The sequence below is a fragment of the Lissotriton vulgaris genome, chromosome 5 (assembly GCF_964263255.1).
Source record: "Lissotriton vulgaris chromosome 5, aLisVul1.2, whole genome shotgun sequence".
NCBI lineage: Eukaryota > Metazoa > Chordata > Amphibia > Caudata > Salamandridae > Lissotriton > Lissotriton vulgaris.
The window spans coordinates 190151529-190177484 of NC_141693.1; the positions used below are offsets into that span (position 1 = coordinate 190151529).

The following is a 25956-nucleotide window of genomic DNA, read 5'->3' on the forward strand; positions in this document are numbered from 1 at the left end:
GGTAGACCATGTGGCTGCTTTACATATGTCTTCTAAAGGAATATTTCCAAGGAAAGCCATGGAGGTCCCCAACTTTCGCGTGGAGTGGGCTCTCGGGGGAACCGTTAATGTGCGCTTGGCCTTTTGATAGCAGATCTGAATGCACTTAACGATCCACCTGGCTCTACCTGCTTTGGAAATGGGGTTGCCTTTGTGTTGCGGCGAAAAGGCAACAAACAGTTGTTTTGTTTTCCTAAAATCTTTTGTCCTATCTATGTAGTACATTAGAGCTCTTTTGACGTCTAGTGTGTGGAGCATTCTCTCTGCCACGGACTCCGGATTCTGGAAGAACACTGGCAGTTCTATAGTTTGATTGATATGGAACTGTGAAACCACTTTAGGCAGAAATTTAGGGTTAGTGCGGAGTACCACCCTGTTGGAGTGAATCTGTATGAATGGCTCCTGGATAGTTAGTGCCTGAAGTTCACTAACTCGTCGTAGCGATGTGATTTCTATTAGGAAAGCCACTTTCCACGTCAAGAATCGAATTTCGCATGAGTGGAGAGCCTCAAAAGGTTGACCCATCAGCCTGGTAAGGACCACGTTTAAGTTCCATACAGGCGCTGGTGGGTGTCTGGGAGGAATAACTCCAGAAAGGCTTTGATGGCAGGCACTCGGAAAAGCGAGAGATGCTGCCTGTTCAGGAGATAAGCTGCTATTGAGGACAAATGTATACGAATGGAAGCATAGGCCAGATTGCATTTGTACAGATTTAACAGATAACAAATGATATTGTGAGTAGATACGTCTAGCGGGTTGATGTTGTGTTCGGCACAATAAATGACAAACCGCTTCCATTTTGCCGCATAACATGCTCTAGTGGTGGGTTTCCTTGCCTCCCTTATGATATCCATACAGTCAGGAGGCAAGTTGAGGTAGCCAAATTCTAAGACTTCAGGAGCCAGATCGCCAGGTTGAGCTGTTGCGGATCTGGATGCTGAATGTCGCCATGGCTCTGCGTCAAAAGCCTGGGTGTGAGGTGCAGCCTTTGATGCTGTACCACGGAGAGTTCTAGAAACGTGGTGTACCATGGTTAACGTGCCCACGTTGGAGCAACCAGGATGAGAGTCATCGAGTGTTGCTTCAGCTTGCGTGCCACCAGCGGTATTAGAGGTGCTGGGGGGAAAGCGTACGCAAATATGCCTGACCAGTTCATCCATATCGCATTTCCCTGCGACTGTGGGTGTGGGAACCTGGCGGCAAAGCTTTGGCATTTGGCGTTTTCCTTTGTGGCGAACAGGTCCATCTCTGGATGACCCCACTGCTGGAAGTACGGGTGGAGTACTGATGGATGTATCTCCCACTCGTGCATTTGGTGGCTGTACCTGCTGAGCAGGTCCGCCATATGATTGTCCTTGCCTGGGAGGTGTTCTGCCATGAGGAAGAGGTTCCTCTGAATGGCCCACTTCCACATGCTCTGAGCCAGATGAGACAACTGTGGAGAGTGTGTACCTCCCTGCTTCTGTATGTAGTACATGGCCGTCATGTTGTCCGTCCGGATCGCCACAACCTTGTTGCACAGATGTACTTTGAATGTTTTCATCGCCATGAAGATAGCCATCAGTTCTAGAAGGTTGATGTGCATCTTCCTCTGCTGTGCTGTCCATAGTCCCTGCACTGTGTAGTGAATAACATAAGCTCCCCATCCCTGGAGAGATGCGTCCGTTGTCAGAATAATCTGTGGCACAGGCTCCTGGAATGGTCTGCCCCTGCAAAGGTTTTGTGGATTCCACCAATGCAGAGAGTTGTATGTGCGACCGGTCACCAACACTAGGTCTTTTCTTTTCCCTTTCGGCCGCGTTCTCGGCCTCGGAACGTTCGGCCCCTCTCTTCGTCGCCTGGCTCGGCAGCAAGATTCTCAGCGTCGATGGTTTGGACGTCGAACTTTGTTTCGGGTCCTTGGACGTCGTCGAGGCTTTCGGGTCTTTCTCCCTCGACGTCGATCGGTCCCTTTCGGAGACGATCTTCGACGCCTTCTGCTGTTCAACAGCTCTCGGCGCCAGGGACTCCTTCTCCGAGGATCCGCTGGGCCTGTGTGTGGTCGCGGACTGCAGATGTCGCTGCGTCGGCGCCTTCGGGGTCTGGCCCTCGTTCTTTCGAGACTCAGGGTCTCTTGTGTTCTTGTGGGACGTCGAGTCTCCTACCTTATCAGGTGTCTTCTTGAAATCGGTCTCTACGACCGTGTAGCTGTCGTCTTCGGCGGCAGCGTTGTCCTCTTCCTCCGAGGACATCCCCAGGTCGTACAGCGATGGCGTCAGGGCTTTTCCTTCGAGGGTGGCGTGTGCTACCCTCTGGCTCTTCCTCACACGAAGGGTCTTCGCAGCGAAGACGGAGCAGGCGTTGCAGTCTTCGCTTCTGTGGTCCACCGGTAGGCAAAGGTTGCATACCGGATGCTGATCTTTCTGCGCGTACTTGTGTCTGTAATTCGGGCAGAACTTGAACGGCGTGTTGTCCATCCTCGAGCGTTTCAGGCCTCCCTGACCGCGTGGACGTCGACGATCGTCGAAGACTTCGACGTTCTCTCCTTCTTCTCTCTTCGCCAATGGTCTGCGAAGTCTTCCTTAGTCTTCTTCTTCCAATATCTTCTCGAACTTTTCGCTTTTTCAGTACTTTCTACAAAAATGTCTGGAGCCCAACGGGAACGATCCAGACCCGACCGCGGAAAAAAGAATCTGAAGATGGCGCCCAAGAGTGGGAGCTTCCGCAGGAAGCACGCCGACGTCACCGGAAATGCACCCGAGGAGGTGTGACGCCGACGCCCACAAGGGCTACAAAAAAAAAAAAAAAAAAAAAAAAAAACAAAGAAAAGACTACGAATCCGGACCCAACCACAAGACCGCAGAATATGCACAGCATAGTGAATCCAGAAAGATTCACGCTGCAAAACCCCAGATCGTGAAGAAGGTGAATGGTGTGGGACATGTGTGCGGCACCCTGCTGGGCCGACTTCGCCTGGATAAGCCAGTCGTCCAGATAAGGGTAGACGTGAATGTTCTGTCTTCGTAGGTTTGCAGCCACTGTCGCCAGGCACTTGGTAAACACCCTGGGCACCGTCGTCACTCCGAAAGGGAGGACCTTGAACTGATAATGCTGATCCTGAATGGTGAACCGGAGGTATTTTCTGTGTGACGGGTGTAGCGGTGTATGGAAATATGCATCCTTCAGATCTAATGTTGCGAGGAAATCTCCCTGACTGAGTAACGGTAGAACCTGCTGTAATGTGAGCATGTGAAAGTGTTCTGATAGAATGTACTGGTTTAGGGGCCTGAGGTCCAGTATGGGTCTGAGGGACCCGTCCTTTTTTGGGGATCAAGAAGTACAGCGAGTACACCCCTGTACCTTTTTCTTCCACAGGCACGAGCTCTATAGCTCCTTTTTGCAGCATGACTACCTCCTGCTGCAATAACTGCAAATGCTCTGTGGACATAGGACGGTGTCTTGGGGGTATGTTGGGTGGAGTGAATGTTAACTCCAGACAATAACCGTACTGGATAAGCTGCCTCACCCACTTGTCTGTAGTGATGGATTTCCAGACCGGCAGGAACTGTTGTAGTCTCCCCCCGACCGGTGTGGTATGGTCGGGGGGTAGTGACAAGACGTCACTGTTTGTTAGTGGCAGAGGATCTGGAGCTGTTGTTTCCACAACCTCTGCCCTTGGTGCTGTTTCCACGATAGCCACCCCTACTCTGTTTGGTGTAGGTGGTCTGCGTGCCTCCTTTACTGTATTGTATCTGCTGGGACAGCTGGCCTCTGGAAGTTCCTCTATTGTTGGAGCGACGAAAGGAACCACCCCTGAACTGCTGCGACTGTAGAGCCCCCATAGACTTTGCAGTCTCAGTGTCCTTTTTGATTTTTTCCAAGGTGGTGTCCACCTCTGGGCCAAATAAGTGATCAGGGTTAACAGGCTGATTCAGTATGGTGGTTTGTATCTCGGGTTTGAAACCGGAGATTCTCAGCCAGGCATGTCGCCGTAACATCACGCTTGTATTAATTGCGCTGGCCGCGGTGTCTGCTGTGTTCAGCGCACACTTGATAGATGCGTTTGATATCAGTTTCCCTTCTTGTATTAGCATCTCTGCTGCCTCCTTATACTTATCTTGCAAGGGTTTCAAGTGTGTCATAATGAGCCCTGTCATATCTGGCTAAGAGTGCATGTGTGTTGGAGATGCGCCTGATATTGGGCACTTGAGCTGCCACCCTTTTCCCTGATGCTTCTAGCACTTTAGATTCTTTGTCAGGGGAGGAGCATCACCCGTTGTTTGAGAGTTCGCCCTCTTCCGGGCATTGGAAACAACTAGAGAGTCCAACAGCAACTGTCCCTTGACATACTTAGGGTCCCCAGGTGTCGGTTTGTATTTCTTCTCAATTCGGGGGTTTATCACCCTTGCCCTTGTGGTCTCTTTAAAAATGTCCCCAGCATGTTTTAGGACACCTTTTAGCATTGGTAGAGTCTTGACAGTTCCCTCGGAGGTTGAGAAGGTGTCAAACAAAAAATCCTCATCAATAGGGTCAGCATGGAGCTGGACATCATGATTTTTTGCTGCCCTTTCAATAAGTGCATTAAACGCAGCAGTGTCTTCAGTAGGCGAGGTTTTAACAGCATAGACATGACTGTCTGAGGCAGTTTGTGGATCTCCTGGGTCAGCAGCGTCTGCCCAGGGTTCAGTGTGATCCTCAGGATCAGTATCAACAGGATAGCTGTACTCCTCATTGTCACCATCCCCTGCCTCCACATCTGAGTATGTGGGTGAGATAGGGGCAGTGTCCTGTCCATGTGGTGGTAAAGGTTCAAAGAGAAGAGTTGACGTAGCAGAGTCTCTCTTTTTCTTTAATGGAATCTTATATGACTCCATAGGCTGTTCAGGGGCGATCTTTCGCTTAAAAATAGAAAGTCTACCCGTCTCGGCGTCGATGAATTGCCTTGACTGATCTTCAGGTGGAGGCTGTCGATGCTTAGTGACCACCTCCCCATTTGTAGGCTTCGGCCCAGTGGGCACCTTCTTGGTCGTTTAGACGGTCGTCTTAGGGGCGAAGGCCTTAGGTACCACTTTTGGCGGCACGTCGGTGCCGATGGTTCAGAGGCCTTCGAACCGACCAAAGCGATACGCACTTTTGGTTTCGATTTAGCATCCAGTGCTTTCGGTTGCGTAGATACCGACGCTTTCGGTTTCGATTTTGATCGGTCAACCGATGGCTCGTTAGAAATGTCCATAGCCGGGCCTTGGGGCGAGGCTGTTGAACCACGTGTACGATCTTGGGTAAGGCCATGTGGCGATCCCTCGACCTGAGCCTTCTCGAGTGTTTTGGGTGTGGGCCCCGTACCAACGGCTGGGCCTAGCTCCTCGCTCGAGCTATCTTCCACGGCCCCAAAGGCCTCATCGTCGTCTCCTACCTAGTCGACGACGTCTTCATTATCGACCATTTCCACATCCGCGTCGTAACTGGAGTCGACCTCCGATGCAGGATGAGAAAGGTTCTCTTGAACTTCCTGCTCGACTCTCTCATCCTCCTCGGCATCGAAGATGTTCACCGGGTCAGGTGCCGTCTGCTGGGCCTCCTTTTGCGCTGCGCGTCGAAGGCGAATCGTCTTCTTGGAGCGGAACCGAGAGCAAGCCATACAGCTGGCTTCATCGTGATCCAGAGACAGGCACTTGTTGCACACCGGGTGGACATCGATGTGAGGATACTTGGAGTTGCAAACGGAACACCTCTTGAACGGGCTCAGTTCCATGATGGATCGTCGATAAGGTCTCTGGCGTCGACCGGGCCTTCAGTGCCGAAAAGCCACGCGGCTCTCGATGATGTCCGGCTCGGGGAACGAGCTGGAAGAAGTACTGGGCACTGATCGCAAAGACAATACCGACGATAACTAAAGGCCTTTTGGCCAAAGGGAAAGTTTTTTATCGATTCCGAACTGGAGTTAACAAATAGACATCCGAACCCAATGGCGGAAAAAAACAATCTGAGGATGGAGTCGATGCCCATGCGCACTGTAGTCCAGGGGAGGAGCCACCTATCTCGTGATACTTCGAAGACTCTTCCAGGACAACAATGTGCAATCATCCAGACCCAACACTAAGCGGCGATCTATGCACAGATATGAATTCAGCAGCCCACATGCCTCAAACTCATGTATTTCCCAATAAGGTGCTAGGACGACAAATTGGCAAGTCTTTCTGTACAGACAGAATGTGGTTTAACAGTTTTTAAAGAAGCAAATTATATTAGCAAAAATGTTACACTCATAGTTAAAGTATTGTGAATTTCTCTTTTTTCTAAAGTCAAGCCGTATAGTCCTGCATTTCCCAGGTGTTTTCAATAAACATTCACTTGCTTCAATAAATCTGTTTCAAGGCCAAGAGCCCCAAAATAATCAAGAAATATAGATTGTGGACATTTAGAAACGACTTTGCCTTTGGCCTCATAATACATGTCATCAGAACCCCTGAATGGCAATCTAGGATCATGTTAAATGGTTACCATTTATATATGCAATTTATCTCGTATTGCATATCATGGTCTACGGCTGAGGTCTGAAGGGTTTGGACTGCTAACTTACGGGTTCAAGGACTTAGATCAATGCACCCTCCCTCAGTAAAGAAGAAACAAGTTACTTACCTGTAACTTTAGTTCTCCAGTATTGGTAACTTTCATAGATTCCCATTGCTTGTATCATTCCCCGTCGTCGGAATGGGAGCCTCGGTAATAATATATATATATATATATACCTAGGTAAATACACCCTAATAGGTGTAAAAAAGGTAAAAAATTTAGGCCTAGGCCTCATTATCTTTTGCAGCCTATTGCTGTCATTATGTAAAAAGACCCAAAGTCCCCTTAGCAACCAATCAGATCAGCCTCACCCTGTAGAACCTTCCTGAGAAAGCTCAGAGCCTCAGATTTTCGTAGCCGTTGCTTTGCCACATAATCACCTAGCCCTAAAGTGAGCTTTCCCAGGGGAGGCGGGTGGGCGCATGGGAATCTATGAAAGTTACCAATACTGGAGAACTAAAGTTACAGGTAAGTAACTTGTTTCTTACTCCAGTATTGGAACTTTCATAGATTCCCATTGCTTGTATCAGAGTAGATAGCAGTTAGCATACCTCAAACATTTCGTGCACAGTATAGAATCATTATCAGCCAATGACCTCACAGATTATAACAACTATAAAGCAGTAACAAAGCATAATAAACGAAATGTTTGAAAAAACAGGAGGAGGGAAGAGAGGAAAGCTCACCTCTTATTGGAAGAGATTTCTCAGGACTGCCTGTCCTACAGCCGAATCCTCCTTTGCAGCCGCCTCCAGGCAGTAATGTCTCGTGAAGGAGTGCGTACTGCTCCAGGTGGCTGCTCTGCAAATGTCCTTTATGGATACTCCAGCAAACAGTGCCGCTGATGCTGAGACCGACCTTGTGGAATGTGCCTTCACCTGTCCTTGTAAAGGTTTGCCTGCCGCCTGGTGGCAGAACCGGATCGCACTAGTTATCCATCTAGATATCCCTTGTTTTGACAAAGGAAATCCTTTCCTTGGGGCTCCGAAAGCCACAAACAGTTGGGGTGTTTTTCGAAATCCAGCTGTGCGTTGTAGATAAAATTTCAAACATCTCTGAACGTCCAGAGAATGAAGTGTCCTCTCAGCCTGGGTTGAAGGCCGAGGAAAAAAAGATTTCAAAACCACTGGCTCGTTAAGATGAAAGTCTGTCGGTACCTTCGGAATGAACTTGGGGTTCATCCGCAGGATAACTGTATCATTCTTGAACTGTAAGAAGGGTTCTTTGATGGTTAAAGCCTGAAGCTCTCCTACTCTCCTTGCAGAGGTGAGTGCCAAAAGAAGCGCCACTTTCCATGATAGGAACTTCAGGTCCGCTTTATGCACTGGCTCAAATGGCGGTCTCATTAGCTGAGCCAGGACCACATTCAAGTGCCACACCGGAGGTGGGGGCCTAACTGGCGGGAAAACTCTAAACAGTCCTTTCAGGAATTGTTTGATTACTCTCGCTGATAATAGAGAGGGACCCGATCTCGTTCTCCTATACCTGGAAATAGCTGCCAAGTGGACCTTGATAGAAGCATGAGCCAGACCTGCTTGTGCCAATGAAAGAATATATGGTAAGAGTTGATGCGGAGCTGACGAGAAAGGATGTACTTTTTCCCTCTGACACCACAAATGGAACCTCTTCCATTTCGCTCTATATGTCTTATTAGTGCTAGGGGCTCGTGCCTGTGCCAAGATGGTCCTGCATTCTTCCGGGATGTTTAAATCCTTAAACTCTCTGTATTCAGGAGCCAAGCCGCCAACTGAAGCGAGCTCGGGTTCGGGTGAAGAACTTGGCCGTTGTACATAGACAGAAGTGTCAGTTTGGGTTGCAGATGAATGGGTGGTGTCTCTGATAGGAGAAGCAACTCCGTGTACCAAAACTGGCGAGCCCAGGCAGGCGCTATTAGTATCATCCTGCACCTGTCCATCTTGAGTTTCTTGAGGACTCGAGGAATTAGGGGAAATGGCGGAAAGGCGTAAACAAACGCGCCTGACCAGGACATCGAAAGGGCATTCCCCAGTGACCCTCGATGGTGTTCCCTGCTTGCGTAACACCGGCATTTCTTGTTCCCCGGTGTTGCAAACAGGTCGATCGCTGGGGTCCCCCAACGGGAGAAGATGTCCTTGATCACTGCGTCCTCCAATTCCCACTCGTGCGAGACTGCTCTCAGGCGGCTTAGCGTATCCGCCTTCGTGTTGCATACTCCTGGAAGGTGTTCTGCTACGAGTGTGATGTTCTGCGCTATCGCCCATTCCCACAGTATTTGGGCTTCCTGTGAAAGCAGTGGCGATCTTGTGCCTCCCTGCTTGTTGACGTAATGCATTGCGGTGGTGTTGTCCGTCCGCACCAGGATTGCTGAATCTGTAATCCTTGGGAGGAAAGCCAACATTGCCAGTCGAATAGCTCTTAACTCCAGAACGTTGATATGTAGATGACGTTCTTCCTGAGTCCAGTGACCACTGACCTGGAGGTCTTGCATGACCGCTCCCCAACCTTGAAGAGAAGCGTCCGTGGTAATGACCTGAGGAGCCCTTGCAGCCTTGAAACTGAGTCCCACAGTGAGGTGAGATCTTTTCATCCACCATGAAACCGACCGTTTCATCCGCTGGGTTATCGCCACCCTGTCGTCGAACGAACCTTCCACTTGTCTCCACTGAAGGTCCAGCTCCTCCTGCAGGGGGCGCATTCGCAGTCTGCAATGCGGAATCAATTGAATACAGGATGAAATCGACCCTAGAAGAGATTTGTACATCCTGACTGTCATCCAACTTCTCTTTTGGCAACGGGTGGCTGACGATATGAGTTTCATCTGTCTCTCTTCCGATGGGAAGGCTTTGCACTCCTGAGTATTGAGTATCGCTCCCAAGAACTTCACCGTACTTGCAGGCTGAAGAACTGACTTTTCCTTGTTGAGTTGTAAACCCAGATGAATAAAGAGGTTCAAGCACGTGTCCACTGCCTTCGATGCCTCTTGCAAGCTTGGGGCCTTCAGCAGCCAGTCGTCTAAGTACGGGAATACTTCCAGCGACTGTCTTCTCAGAAATGCTGCTACCGGTGCCAGCACCTTTGTGAATATCCGAGGAGCGGACTTTAATCCAAATGGGAGCACCATGAACTGGAAGTGACTCTTGCCTACTGTAAAGCGAAGGAAACGTCTGTGAGCTGGATGGATCGGGATATGAAAATAGGCATCTTCCAGGTCTAATGTTGCCATGTAGTCGCCTGGGTTCAAGAGGCGCAATATGTCCTGGAGTGAAATCATCCGAAACGATAGTTTCGTGAGATAGGTGTTGAGCTCCCTCAAGTCCAGGATAGGACGCCACTTTTGTTTTGTCTTTCGGATCAGAAAAAATCTGGAATAGAAACCTTCTCCCCTTTGTGATAGGGGAACACGCTGGATCGCCCCTTTTTGAAGCATTTGTTGAGCTTCCTCTTGAAGAAGGTTCAGATGGCTGGAAGTAGCGGCGTGGGGAGCTCTTGTAGGTGGAAAGTCCTGGAATTCTAGAGTATGCCCATTTCGGATGATATTTAATACCCACTGATCCGATGTAATCTCTTCCCAGCTGCTCAGATGTTGTGATATCCTGCCGCCCACTGGAGATCCCAGAAGCGGAGGAACAGTTGGCAGAGTCGGGAGGCCGCTATTGACGCTTGCCAGCGTCCTTGCCCTGACGCCCCTGTCGTCCACGAGCGTTCTGGCGAGAGAAAGACTGGGATTGCGACTGCCTCTGATAGTATTGATTGCCGTACTGGGGCCTGTAAGACTGCGACTGCTGTGAATATCGCTGTTGCTGATAACCTCCTCTAGGTGAAGAGAAACCTCTTCCTCGTGCTCCACGGAACGGTGTCTTTCTATATTGCAGGTTCCCCAGAGCCCTTGCTGTCTCTGTGTCCTTCTTTATACCCTGTAGGGTATCGTCGACATGTTTCCCAAACAACATGTCCCCGTCGAAGGGCAAATCCAAAATCCTATTCTGGACCTCTGGCCGGAAGTATGTAGCTCTCAGCCATCCTTGTCGCCGAAGAACCGCTGCACTGCCTAGGGCACGGAAAGAGATGGTGGCGATGTCCATCGCGCAGTCAATCATTTCCGAAGAGGAACGTTGTCCCTCTTCCAGAAGTTTCTGTGCTTCCGCTTTCTGGTCATCCGCTAGCAGATTCACATAGTGTGCCACATCACTCCACATCTGGCGGTCGTACCTTGCTAGGATCGCCAAGGCATTCGCCGCTCTGACCAGCAAGCTAGCCATCGACGAAAAACGCTTCCCAGCGTTGTCCAACCTTCTACCCTCCTTATCCGGCGGAGTCGTGAGGGTGGCCGAAGGATTCCGCGATTTCTTCTGTGCCGCCTGCGATATGACCGAGTCAGGTCTAGGTTGTCCAATCAAACAGGCGGGACTGTCATCTGGAGCTTTATATTTTTTCTCCAAGCGCGGAAGAGTTGGAATGACCGTCGCTGGGGTCTGCATCACTTTCTTCCCTTCCTCCCATATGTGCTCCACAATGGGAATCGAGCGCACGGCCTTACGGTATGCCTCTTTGAAATCGTATAAAAAACAATCTGTAGATGTTGTCGGCATCGCTAACTTAAAGCGCGCTGTGGCTCTTTCCATCAGGCTGAAGAAACCTCCTACATCAGCCGGAGGCGAATCGACCGGGTCTGGCACTGGTGAAGCCGGATCCGGAGCAATATATTGGTTCCATTCACTCTCTTGATCTTGGTTTTGCCCCGTTTCCTCTTCATCCGAGGTATCCACTTGGACTTGCGGAGGATATGCCCTCTCATGTTCTTCCTGTGCAGGCCGCACTGACTGTGCTGCCACCACCTGCGGTTGAACCTGTGCTTGACCTTCCACAGGTTGCGACCCCTTCTTGCTCCTATACTCCTCCAGCATAGCCCTCAAGTCTGTCAAAAGACTTATAGGCATCGATACCATGCCCTGCTGTGGTTGGGTATCTTGGTATGCAACCTGTCTCTCTGGCCGCTGTTCCTTTTGATAATAATATTCCTCATCCAAATCCGAATCATGGTATTTCAGATTCAATTGTGATGGACTGTAAGCGTCCCCATACATCTCATTTTCCTCTTCTGAGTAGTCATCTTCATCCAACAAAAGGGGTGGAGGTAATGATGGTACCTTCCTTGGAGAAGTCATATCTGGGGTTATCCTCCTCCTTCTGATGTTCTCTGGCGCTCCTGTCGTCAACGGCGTTGAAAACAAATCCACCGTTTCTATATTCTGAATCGTCGTCGACGGCATCGTCGACGAGAGTCCCTTCACCGTCGACGGCATCGTCGACGGAACCATCATCGTCGTCGGGTTCACCGTCGACGGGATCGTCGACGGAACTGTCATCGTCGACGGGTCCATCGTCGACGGGCTCGTCGACGGAGCTGTCGTCGTCGACGGGCTCACCGTCCTCATCGACGGGATCGTCGTCATCGAGATTGCCACCGTCGACGGAATAGTCATCGTCGACGGGATGGTCTTCGTCGACGTGGTGGTCACCGTCGACGTGGTCATCGTCGACGACGCCGTCGTCGATCCAGTCTTCGTCGACGGAATCGACATCGAGGTCCTCGTCGACGCTCTCGTCGTCGTCCTCGTCGTCGCTGGATGGCTCGTCGACGACTGAGGAGACAAAATCACCTCAGATGATTTAGAGTCCTTCTTGACCCCTGTAGAAGCCTCTACAGTCGGTTTTTTGACGGACTTGGCTACTTTAACCTGGTGGGAAGGCCCAGCCGAGCTCTCATCCAGTTTAGCCTTTTGCACCTGCAGTGCCTGCCTTTCCCTCTCCTTTACACTCACGTGAGGAGATTCGATAGGCCCTGGCTTGCCAGACCTATCAGAGGTCACACGCACAGCCTTTAAGGGGGGTTCAGTTGAAGTGTCCACAGACGATCCGCCCCTCTTCAATGAAGTCTTTGAAGATGTTGATCTGGCATCTTCCTCATCACCAGACACTACTTCCTCCCTCCTTTCCAACTTCCTGAGCCACAGAAGCAGCCGTCCTTCACGATCACGGAGGGTTTTAACAGACATTCTCCTGCATATACTACACTTATCGACCTTATGGTCTGGGTATAGACAGTAAATACAGTCTTGATGTTGATCCTCTGTATAAAGTCGTTTTTTGCCACAAGTGGCACAAGACCTGAAAAGGCTCTTCTTTTCCTTATCAGCCATGACAAAGCTGAAAGAAATCCTTAAAGAAAACTGTTTAAACAGTACCTCAAGTTGAAGTTAGAGCAGAGCTCTAAGGAGACTCCCTGTCACCAACGAAGCGGTAGAAAATCTGAGGCTCTGAGCTTTCTCAGGAAGGTTCTACAGGGTGAGGCTGATCTGATTGGTTGCTAAGGGGACTTTGGGTCTTTTTACATAATGACAGCAATAGGCTGCAAAAGATAATGAGGCCTAGGCCTAAATTTTTTACCTTTTTTACACCTATTAGGGTGTATTTACCTAGGTATATATATATATATATATTATTACCGAGGCTCCCATTCCGACGACGGGGAATGATACAAGCAATGGGAATCTATGAAAGTTCCAATACTGGAGTAAGTTCAGGTTACAGCTGACCCACACAACCACAGAGCATTGCTGCAGGTGTGGTGTTTACACTTTCTGGGTCACTAACAGTCCTATGAAGGTTTCAGGGACGCAGTGGCAACCCAAATGATCTTTCCATATTGAGTAACATACTCAAGATTTACTAGAGAGAAAATATCAATTTTTACGTATTTATTTTAAAATAGTTTTTTTTAAACTCCCAAATATGGTGCACACTGTAAGTAAGTGGCTCTGTATATACTGGACCAAAGTAGGGTACAAAGTGTACAGAGTCCACAGTCCCCAGAGGTTTGGAAGAGGCTAAAGTTAGATACAACCTTACTCTCTAAAGTGGTAGCTTGGTCGAGAAGTAAGGCAGTATCAGAGGACAGTGTAAAGCACTTGTTGTACACACTCAGTAAGCAAATGGTCTCACACACAAGAACTGAACTGTTTTGTATCAAAATATATAGCTGTTTTATTTTAGAACCATCGCAGTATCAAAATATACTTTCTCAAAATGAGTTACTTTAGTTAAATACTTTTCAAATAGACAATTGACTTTTTGATTACAATAGTTACCGTTGTTGCAATAGGCTACACAATTTCAAACACAATGCAACATGGAGCTCAATGGGAATTTCTAGTTAAATGCAATTAGTTACTTTGTAGATTACTTTTCTAACCTCAGGACTGGATCCTAGATTCAGTCCTGGGACATATCCTGTAAACAGTTAAGGAAAAGTGTTTTGGTTACAGTAGTGCGTTTTAAGGAGTATTATAGTATTTTAAAAGTTGACACTTTGAAACTTTTTCACATAGAATCACCAATGTTATCCTATGGGATGAAATTAATTTAGCAGGTAAGTAGTGTTATTGTTACTTTTTCTTACTCAGTGTTGGATCCTGGATCCAGCACTGGTGTATCTCCTGTAAACAGTTGAAAGAATACGTTTAAGTCATACAGGCGATTTTTTATGAATATTTGTAGTTTGTGAAAATCGACACTTGGAAACTTTTCTGGTGAAAACCAGACAATGGTTTCCTATGGAAAGAAATTCAAGTTACTGTTAAGTACGGTTAAAATTACTTTACAGGGTCAGTGCTGGGCTAAAAAAATGCAGCACTGGGTTCTCTCCTGAGGACAGGTGAGTAAATCGGAATTTGTTCTTCAGCTGATTTTAGGTGAATATTTTAAAGTTTCAAAATGCCACCATGGTGCTAGGACAATGTCTGTCCCTGAACAAGCACAATGGTATTTGCAACCACCTCTGAAACTTGAGTAATACACGTAATATTTATTTATTGATCTGCTAGAACTAGCATAGCGCCTAGAGATTGCACCAAGAGGGTGTTAAGGGTTACGAATTGTGATATTGTTACAATATTTTCATGTTCTTTTTGTTGTTTATTCAACTATTAGCTGCTTCTAATTTTCTATAATGTTGCCATGGAATGTTATGTGTGTGAGATCTTTCTTGCATGGTATGCCCCCACTTTTTGCTGAATTGCTGATGTGCTTTGATTGAGTGTGCCCTGGGCTCTTACCAATCAGGTGCACAGGGCCTGCGTTCCTTCCCTAAAAACTGTGTTGAAACTAAAACCCAATTGGCATCTCTGGCCACATGTCAGCCCCTGGTAAATGGTACCCTAGGTACCCAAGCATTGTGATCAGAGAAGATCCCTAAGGGCTGCAGCACTTATTTTGCCACCCTAGGGGCCCTGCACCCTGACACACACACACTGCCTTTGCAGGCTAGGTGTCCTGGTGCAGAACTAAACAAAGAGTCGACATGGCACACTTCCCTGTGTGCCATGCCCACACACCCACTGCCCTGGCATACATCAGTCACCCCTCTATCTGGGTGCCCTATGCCAGTGGTGTGGGCACATGTGCATGAGCCCTATGCCCCTACAGTACCCAGGGCCACTCCTGGGCACTGTAAGTGCAGTGATGCCATTATGGTGGTGCTGGGAGGCTGTCATTACGAACTCCACAGCACCATAATGGCTACACGGAAGACTGACAAGTTTGATATCAAACTTCTCAGCACATGAAACCCACACGGATACCAGTGTGGGATTTAATGCAAAATGCACTATAGAGGGCATCTTAGAGATGCCGCCTGAAACCTAACCTACAATCCACGTCTTGTCTGAGAGGCTGCCTAGGCTGCCACACAGCAGACATGTTGCTGAACCCCTGGGTAGAGAGTCATCCGCTCTCCTGGGCCTGCAACAATGCACGTCCTGGGCGAGGTGCTAGGTCTCCTCCCCCAGGATGGGCAGGGGAAGCTTCAAAGGCATGCCCCCTTTGTAAGCTTCTCCAGGCCACTTGCTGTACTCAGCAACAGGTCCCCACCAGTTCTGACCCCCACGCCGGGAGTGAGGGTGACACCAAACTCTCTCCAAAGGCCTTCAGAGAAGAGTCCACAACCCGGCATCAACGCAGCGCCAAAACGACGCGTGCTGGCGCCAATCGAGCCTCGTCAATCGCAGACTCGGCTGCATCCGGCGTCGAGTCGGCGCCGTCCGGTGCCGAAACCATGACAAGCTCCCCTTCCGAAGAAGGTGGCACCGGAGCCGAGGAGGCAAACTTTCGGCACCGCACCGGCTCAGGCTCTGCCTAAACCACAACAGGCTCCAACTCCGGAGAAAGAAGCAGAGGTGGAGCCGGGGAGGTGAGCCTACAGCGCCGGAACCGCGTCCCTGGCTACGGACAGGCGGCCACTTGCCCGGAAGGCCAGGGTGTGCTCAAGGCAGGGCTATAAGCACTGGCAACTACCTGCGACGCCACAGGGAGCCCAGCGGGTCTATGCGGCGTGGCAGAGGCGCCGTGGGTCGTAAAGGGGGACCCAGCTGGGCGGCGCCCTGACAACTCCATGTGGACCGTAGAGTAGGACCCAACCGGGCCGTGACCCAACAACACCACAACTCCAAAGTTCCTGGGGGGGCAAAGGCTCAATTGATGCCGGGGGCGAACCCACCGGCGAGCCCGTCGGGGATCCCACAAGAAGCGGAGGCCCAGAGGACGCCCCAGGAACAGGAGAGGACCCAAGGGAGGCCTGCAAAGCCGCAGCATATGCCTCCATTTGGCCCCGAGTCGCCCCCACACCCAGAAAGGGCGGATAGAGGAAAGGCGACTGTCGGGATTGCACGTCCGGAATGTTCTGGGAACCAGTGCCCCTGACAACAGAAGAAAGGGAGGTAGAAGACCTCGGCGACATGCGACTCGATTAACCAGATGGTGAACTACGGCTCCGGGCCCCAGAGGGCGTTCGGCGGCGGAACCAGACAGTAGAGGGAGCTGCCGGCGACGAAGAGGCAGGAGGACGAGACGACTCCGAACGGGACACCCGTGCAGAGAGAAGCTTCATACGGCGCTCCCGCTGAGACTTCGGCTTCAGGCATTGGCAGGCGTTGCAGTCCGTGGAGTCATGGTGCTCGCCCAGACATCACATACAAATCAGATGCTTGCCCGTCGCGGACATCTCCCGCGAACAGGAATTATAAGTTTTAAAGCCCGAAGGCATCGCACACTGTTCCTGACGCGAAGCGTCGAAAAGTTGGTCTGAAAACAGGCCAGAGGAACCGCTCACTGTGGATCAGCGTTGCATGCGAAAAAGGAAACTGACATCAGCGTGCCGGGAGGGACTTTTATGACCTCGCGGACGTAACGTACGCGGACATCGTCAGGGCGGGGTCGTATGTTACCATCCCCCGGCGCGCAGAGGTGCTGCTGCAAAACAATTCCGGATCCAGTCTGACGTCTGGGGATATTCTAAGTTAAGGAATCTGTAGCTAGATGTCTCTATCAGATAAGACCTTTAGCATTTGCACCATCTTTAGTTCAAGTTTACTTTACGTGTCTAATTCTAAAACCTTGAGATATAGATATTGAGAGGATGAACTACACTTGTAGCACCTGATAGTGTAATAATCCAGTCTAAAGGGTATTTAGCAATCAATATCACTTTCACAAATTCCGCGACAGATGACAAAAATGCTGACAGTGAACTAAACTGCAGACAGGCTAACTAAAAAGAAAACTGCAGCTAAAATGGAACCTGTCCTGCATGTATTTAGGAACCAACATTTTACTAAAAATTATTAAAAGGAGTAACATAAGAGATATTATGAAGGGGAACAGTCATAGTGTTTATAACATCCCTGGAATAACTTCTAAGCTTAACAATCAATGAACGTCTTTTTGCAGGAGAATGATAATCTTAACTTCAGAACATTTACAGAAAAGAAGAATATGCTAGAAACGTACATTTGAGAGAATTACAGTTCATCACTTGCTGCATGATCAATAACGTTTCCATATTGAAACAAAGGGTATCTTTGCATTGGAAGCCACATAATCACAGCGCTATGTGTATTCCCAACAAAAAAGCTACAAATTAAAATCAGGATCACATTCTGCATATCGCATAGATTCAGTACTCCTGGATAAAGGGAGAGAAAAACATATCAGACACAGGAGGTGCAGTAAAATGCAAACACTTAGCATGAGGAATATGTTCCATCACTAAGTATTTGTGAAGCAATACAAGTTTTTTCCTGGACCTATCACAAGGTTTGATGTTGTGATGGGAAAGAAGTCATTCAAAACACAAAGGAGCTAAGAGGGAAAATGGACAGGGTCGCCCTCCACTCAAACTATATTTCAAACAAAGACCCCGCCCAATAGCGTGCTATTATAATAGTGACAACCAGGGGAGTCAAATAGAAACCTTATCCCCACTACGCTCTCATAAACTTTATAAGGAGGAACTGCACTTATGCTACGCTTGAATTAAAACACCTGTTCTCCCCGGCAACACCTCAGAACATCCACTCTCAATGAGCCAACAAAAAGTTGATCACATACGTCCACTATAAAAATTAGACATTCCTCATAATCGTGAGAAAATATGTGCGAGAAGCAAATGACCCCTCACGGAAACACCACCATCGGGGTAACTGGTATGAAATTTGCAGACAGGCCCCTGTCTCATCATCGGTGATCACTTGCTTCTCAAAGAAAAGTGACAGGAAAGAAAAGTAGTGTCCAAAACAAACAACATATAAAGTGACAAATAGTGAAGTGCAGAAAATTCTGCTGGTGACAAACAAACACAAATAACGAAGTGCTAAAAACACACACTGCACACCAGTCCCTTAACCAATTTTATTCATAGGGCGGTGAAAGTGTGCTATTAAATGATAAAAAGACTGGTAGCTAGTCATGCATACCATTACCTATTGCCAGTGCCTCACTTTTCTTTGAGAAGCAAGTGATCACCGATGATGAGACAGGGGCCTGTCTGGAAATTTCATACCAGTTACCCCGATGGTGGTGTTTCCGTGAGGGGTCATTTGCTTCTCGCACATATTTTCTCACGATTATGAGGAATGTCTAATTTTTATAGTGGACGTATGTGATCAACTTTTTGTTGGCTCATTGAGAGTGGATGTTCTGAGGTGTTGCCGGGGAGAACAGGTGTTTTAATTCAAGCGTAGCATAAGTGCAGTTCCTCCTTATAAAGTTTATGAGAGCGTAGTGGGGATAAGGTTTCTATTAGACTCCCCTGGTTGTCACTATTATAATAGCACGCTATTGGGCGGGGTCTTTGTTTGAAATATGGGAAAGAAGTCAAACAATAGACTAAACAGCCATTTGCAGCTTTGCCAACAAAGTTCAAACCTGACCTGTTACATACTAGTGCACTTGTAGGTCCACATACAGCTATTTCCATGTACAAAAATCCATATCAGCAGCCACTTTTTGAAATTCCAGTAGCAGGTTGCTACACAGTTCGGATGGTCTAATGCTGGGATCGGCTCAAGTTACAGAAATAAAAAAAATGCTATTGTTAACACACCAACCTTCTGAAGTATTTTTACTAACCCGAGGTAAGGCGTCCTGGCCGATGAGTTCCTGCAGATTACGGATGGTGCTCAGTGCAAGGGTGTTGACAGCAAAGGGATCACACAGGATCATTGACAAATCCCTGGATATAGGCAAAGACAAGCAGTTACACTAACTTCACAACAACTATACATGACATGAAGAGTGATAGAGAAGGCAGAAGAAAATGCATACTATGCATAACACTGCTATACACAGTATGGTTGTCACATAATGTCTTTAAGGAACCAGGCATTTGGGAAACTGTCACTGCCAAGGAGGATTAATTAGCTTTCTAAGTCTATATCTTAACAAATAAACTCAGTAGAGGAGAGAGAGGAGATGAAACGACACAACTTGTAGCACTGCTACATAAACAAACACCTACAAGGCATATAGGCAAATTCTGGTGTTAGATCCCATGCAGGTAGGATGGATAGCCGCACAGGGTTTCCTCTTTCAGCGGGCTCATGACTGCAAAAGGTGACAAGTGAGGCAAATTTAGGAGCGAAGTATCAGAAAGACCTGCACGCCCACAAATGAACTATTTTTATGTACCACAGCAAAACTTCAGGTATAAACTTGTTGCCTTCTGTTGCTGCGGTAAGACCAAAAATGGCTTGTAACGTGGAATGCCCTTGAGGGACAAAAACTCTTCTGTTAATCTTCCCAATGAGGGATTACAATGGTACTTTGCTATGACATGCTCCAAATTTCGGCACCATAAAGTGCCACAAGTACTTTCATTGCAGGGAGTTTAGCTCCTGTCTTTTGCAAATAGCCAATGCATGGTGTTGGAGGACAGCCCTCTGCAGTGCCCATAACGCCTTACTATACAGCATGAATCTCAAATATTCAAAGCTGGAGACATGTTCCAGTTTTACCTTGTCCAATATAAGTCGCCTCCAAAGGACTTGTGGGGGGTCTGAATTCCATACATATTTAGTTTTGGATACATTAATCTCTATCCCCTTGGATGAACAGAAATCATGAAAGTTACTTTAATTGTTGCAGACCCATGGGAGTTTAGTGAGATTAATAAGGTGCTGTCTGGAAATAGGAGAGCTGGTACACAGACTACATGTAACTTAGGGGCATCTATGTTGCCTTTGAGTATGGACCCTATAACGTCATTTACGAATAGTGAGTAAATAGTGGGAGCAAAGACATACCCGTGCCTCACCCCTCTGCGTACTGGGATTCGGTCATTTAGTTGCCCCTCGCAAGACCATTGTACTGGTATGTAATTTTCTTGATGAAGCCTTATTAGAAGAACCAGCAGCGCTTCAGGAACATCCAACCTTTAGAGAGAGGCCCATAACTGCTCCCTAGATTAAAGGCAGCTCTAAGGCTGACAAAACATATACATTGGTGTGTATCTCTCAACTTAGTGTATTTCCAGATAATTATGAATAGCCTTAAGCCTGGATATTTGGCATTGGTTTTCGCTCTGAACCCGGTCTGGTAAGGGTCTGGATTTTTGTATCATCAAACCACTCTAAGAGTTTATTCCGGATTGGTCTTGCGTAGACCTTCTGTGATATGTCTATAAGACTTATTGGTCTGTAGTTACATGGGTCCCTGCGATACCCTTTTATATATGGGGAATTTCTATGCCCCCTTCCAGGTATTTGGGATCAGAGCACACACAGTTATAGCGTTACAGAGAGAGTCCACATAGGGGACCCAGATTGTTATATTGTCAGACAGTAGTTCGCCCGGGATTTCATCCAAACCTGGTGCCTTATCTTGTTTTAATGCAGCTATTGCGGTTTGTGTCTCCATTAAGGAGAACTGTAAGTTTCCTAGTGGTAGATTGGTATAGGAGGTTGTCCCAGTCGTTAGGCCACTTCCCGTAGAGTTTAGTGAAGTGGTCTTCCCATATTGTTTGGCTCAAGTACCTTTCAACCTGCGCTTCACACTGTACACTTCCATGGGCGATAATTTTGCTGCCACTACTAGGTCACTCCAATTGGAGTAATCCCAATTTCGCTGAGCTTGCTTTATTAATGTAGCTTTATAGTGGGATCTAGCATTTTAGACCTCAGCTGGTTCTTTAGATTTATGAGTAATTATGAGACCCTTCTTGGCCTTTCTACAGTCTCTAGTGAACTGAGGATTTAGATCGATGTTGGGGTTCTTAGTTGAGGGGGGGTTTCCTCCCAGGGGGTTTTGACAATACCATATTCAGAGAGTCAACCACATTTCTAGGGATATCCACAATTGAGATCTCAATACAGTGGGAATATACGAGGGGAGTTAGAGCTGCAGCAAATAAATTGTAAATCTCAGTTAAGTTCTTAACGTTCCCTAGTACTGATGACCATTTAATTGACCTCCGGTTGTTGCCTAAGGTGGTAATCCCTTATGGTGCTGTAGGGGCACAGTGTTTATTAACTAGTGTTTCTGAGAGTTTTAAATTAAGTGGGTAATGATGACTGTCCTCTCTACCATCTAGTCCAAACTCTACCTATTTCTCCTACATTTGAAAAGAGATCAAAATATAATTGTGATTTTTGTTCTGGGTGACCCTCTCCTAAACATTGACTACCTGTCTCTGTCTGAAATGGATCTTCCATTACATGCTATTAGTCCATTGGAGATAGCAAAGCGGGCTAGCTGGAATGCAGCTGTTGCGTATGGGACGTAGGAGTTAATGCTAAGGGATGGAATGTCCCAACTCTCGTCCTCCCCCTCTTTAATCAAGTAAAGAGCATATATAGGCTCAAATGTGATGTTCCTATATCCTCCAATGATAATCATGCATCTGGCTTAACTGTACTGACAAAACCCCATGCTGCCGCTAAAGTCTGATTCCTCATTCCTAGACCTAGGTCTTAAATATACATTGAAGCAGTAGAGGCACTATCCCTCTGACAAATTAATTTTTATCCCCAATATGTCATGCGAGTCTATATTCACTTGTTCAATACAAAAGTTGAAGTCGATTTTTACCCATATTAGTGAACCCACCTAAGCTCTTCCACTTATGGAGGGAACTCCATTAACAGAAAAGGTGGTATAATTGGATTTATGCATTGGCTCACTCAGCCACGTTTCCTGAAACATGCAAACGTCAAATTCGGCTATCTACTTTAGCCAACATGGAGACCCCACTTTAGAGCTTAAACCAGCAATGTTCCATGATAAGATGTTAAAAGTGACCATGGACTTGCCCTGACCATGGATTTGCCTCCCAGGTGTATCCTCTACGTTTATTTCGGCCGAACTGTAGCTTAAGTTCTCTACTGGGGACAAATCTTTGTGGACAGCGGATTCAGTGATCGTTGAGCCTGGTTTTGAATAAGAGGCTAGTGCCCCACTAGGCCTGGCCTTTTGGTATTTGGCATTCAATGTTTTTCCCCTGGCAGTACCTTTAGAACTCCTGCACCGTCAATCTTGACTGCCAGATGTGAAAGGACTTTCAAAGAGTTATGGGTGGGAATATTGTACAGTTGCGAACCGGGATTAGAAGTAAGAGCCGTCATCCTGTTTGCAGCCATGGGGCTTTTGGGGACGAGGGGTGGCTTATAAAAGAACCCTAAAGGGAGAGCTTTGATTAGGCTAGATAGTAAAAATAATTTTGTCAAACAGTGTAGTAATATTTTAGTTAATGCTGGTTTCCTAAATGTAATTACCACACAGTCCCGATAGTATCCTATGGGTGGAAACCTATCCATGGAACCCTCCTGACTAATACCACCTACTATGAAAGGTCCTTTGCCACCCAGAGTTGGAACGGAGCTAGTGGATGCATTTGTTTCTAAGGCCAAGGAATCCTAAGTGGACTGGTATGGAACGACTGAGATGTCTTTAAGTATGATTAGGTAGGTGGTGGATTATGGAGTGAGTTATGGATGACCAGACCTGATTTGGCCAACTGTGTTAGACCTACCACGTTGCTCCTGGGGCTCGCCCCTTAGAGGTTATCGCGTGAGACTCATTGCGGACGGGTTGTGGAGCACAGCTTTGTTGATGGTTAGGAAAAGAGTGTTTCTTATCGTTAGCACTAAGGTTATCTTGTTGTGCTGCTTCTCTAGCCAGTCTAGTGGAGTTCCCAGCCATTAACAGTGATGGTCTTTTCAGTAGGACCTCTACTTTTTTGGTCTACCTGATCAAGACAGGCAAATAGAGTTGCAAGCTCTGCTTTTAAAGTAAGCCTGCAATCCTCCATATAACATTCCATAGTAGATGCCAGCTGGCCTGGACTGCGAGGGGAGGGTCTGCTTCCCCCATTTGCGGAGGAGACAATGTCTGTGGGTCATCCAACTAGACCGCCTTCTTGAGTGTGGCTTTGGCCTGGGCAAGGCAGTAGGGATAGGGGGCCATTGCTGGCTTCACGGTTTGCTGTGCACAGGTTACCCTCTTTGCTCCGAGAAGGTGGAGAGGGGTCAGGTCTTGTGGATAGGACATGTGGCGAGGGAGTAGGTGTTAATTCCACAGCCCTTAGAAGTGCCCTCTGAAAACCTACCACCCTCTGGTGTGCTTGCGCCAAGACGCCCTCGGGCATTCATGCGCTCTACAAATCCAATAATCAAATCAAAATCAATCAAATCTTGTTGATTGAAGTCTGACAACCTGTCACCGAAGACAAGTTTCTGACCTCCTAGGGAGGAGAGCCTTTTGCTCTCAGGAGGTCAGGAACAAAATTCTGTCCGGAAAGAGGATGCAACAATCCCTTCCACAGGATGACCCGCTGATTTGCCTACTTGTGCTGGCAAGCTTCAAAGGAGCTGCCGCATTTGGAATGCGAATCTGGCTCCTCTCACAGGAGAGGAAGTCACCACCCCCGTCCTTAGACCGCTTGGCACTTGGACAGGCGGGAAAATTAACAAGTCAGGCAGGCATGCCACCTTCAGGCTAGTACTACCCCTAAGATGGGCTAACTGCGAGATGGACACGACATTTCAGAGTAATCCATCTTTGTAATGGGATATCTAGGAATTCTGGGACAAGGTTATGCCCACTTCCCATAGGAAGTGGTCATATAGGAGGAGTAGTGACCCCAAGGGTCAGTAGCCCATTAGCTACTGCCCTCCACTCCCCAACGCCCATAAAATCAGTTATTAGGGGAGGTCCTGGCAGCAGAGAGGTAGATGCTGAGGACCTAAGAAGTGGATACCGAAGAGCAGCAGAAAAGGCGAGAAGAAGCGGCTGACCTGGTACCAGCCTTGCCGGCCTGGCCTCATCCCTTGTCGAAAATTGCATTAAAGTCGACTTGTCCTGCCGCTGTTGACTCCAGAACCTTGGAAGGACTGCCTGCCTTTGATAAAGACCAATACCTCGCAGGAAGAGAAGATCTCTTCTGAAGAAAATCCAAAAGGGAAGACTTGAGGCCTTCGGAACCGCCAAAACCCAACACCTGAAGTCATCATTGCACTAGTAACCTCTGGCCCGAGTTAAAGTGAGCCACCGGTGTCAACAAGGTCTCCCAGCCCTCCAGAGCTTGAGTCCATCATGGTATCACCCAGCCTGGACTCCCAGACGTCTCCTCCAGCCTCTGCACACAGGCCCCCTCAACCGTGACTGCTCTGTTAAGGAAAAGTCTGATGCCTAAGGACACCCCTGTAACCGTCGCCCTCTGGGCATTGGAGAAGAGGACCAAAGGTGTCTGCACCGTCTCAGAGTATCGCAAGTCTTAAAACCCCTTGCTAGTTTAGCCCTACTGGCCTCCTGGCCAGAGCCTGCAGCCTCTTTTCACAGTGACCAATCTCCATCGAAATACATTGGGCTTCCGAAGAGGTTTTGCACCCTGCACACGCCCGCCCTTGTGCCGCTGGTGTGTACTGTTGGTGATGTCTTGGACTTTGCCCACCACTCACCATAACTCTTGGAGATTGGTCTTGTAAGTCAATGTACTGTACTTGTTTGCAGCCCTTGTTCTTCCTTTCATAGGATAACATTGTAGAGCTCAGAAATGTCACTGTGTCTACTTTTTAAAGTGAAAAGACTTTATATTTAGGAATGTGCTTGCCTGAATAATTTTTACTGAAGCATAAACATATATAAAGATACTTGCCATTTTTATAAATTGGTGTGGATCTCCTTCTTGAGTCATGTTGTCATTTATTAATCATAGGGTGTGTTTGCAGGTGTCTTACGCTTCCATGTGTTAAGCCTAAGGCTGCTCGACCACACTATCCCCTAACAGAGCATCTTGGGATTGCATAGCAAGCCCTGTCCACTAGTAGGAAAGACTGTGTAAACGATTCAAGGGTTATCAGATTATTGTTATACAGGGGCGATTCCTCCTTTAGGGCGGAGGAGCGTCGCCCCACCAGCTGCAAGCGTAGCATGCAGCAAATGTAAATAAATAAAATGCCGGTCATGACGACATTACCATGAAAGACTGTGCAGCTCTTTCAGCTTGAGTAGGAGGGAGTGGGTGCAGCTACTCCTGCTAACTGACAGCAGGATCGGGACGACTAGAATTGCGTATCAGCATAAAGCTTGCATGTCTGATTAGCCAGGTCTCTTGTGGCGGCCAGCCCGACATGCGCACTCCTGACTGCACTAATCCGCTGCTTCAAACAGCTGAGCATATGGCATAAACAGGCCCCCAGTCTCTAAAGAAGCACTGGATTAGCTTGCTCCACCAATCCGAGCACTTCTTTCGTGCTGACGAAGCATGACAGCAGGCTCAGCCTCAAGATTGCTTAGGTTAATGGGCTGTGCGTGCGCAGGCTGAAGTTCCAACGGACAGGTGCACTGAGGGAGAAACGATGGAATAAATAGAGAGGCAGGCGGCGGGCAAGAAAAAGAGGGTGTCTAAGGCAAAGGTATTTCAAATTGCACCAATATTTTTCGGCGGGCTCCCATCTCTGCTTGACGGTTCGAGGTGAACAATAGTTACTTACCTGTAATCTGTGGTTCTCCAGTATTGGTGTCTTTCATAGATTCACATGCCTGAATCATTCCCAGTCG

The 25956-nt window shown here is 47.9% G+C and overlaps 1 protein-coding gene across 1 annotated transcript in view; it reads right to left on the bottom strand.

Moving 5' to 3' along the window:
* Window positions 1-25956, bottom strand: part of NELFB (negative elongation factor complex member B) — a 253623-nt gene that overhangs the window by 83317 nt on the left and 144350 nt on the right. Inside the window, exon 7 of the mRNA XM_086921137.1 lies at window positions 19033-19135. Coding sequence (XP_086777263.1) covers window positions 19033-19135 — 103 coding nt within the window. The remainder of the gene's footprint in view (window positions 1-19032; window positions 19136-25956) is intronic.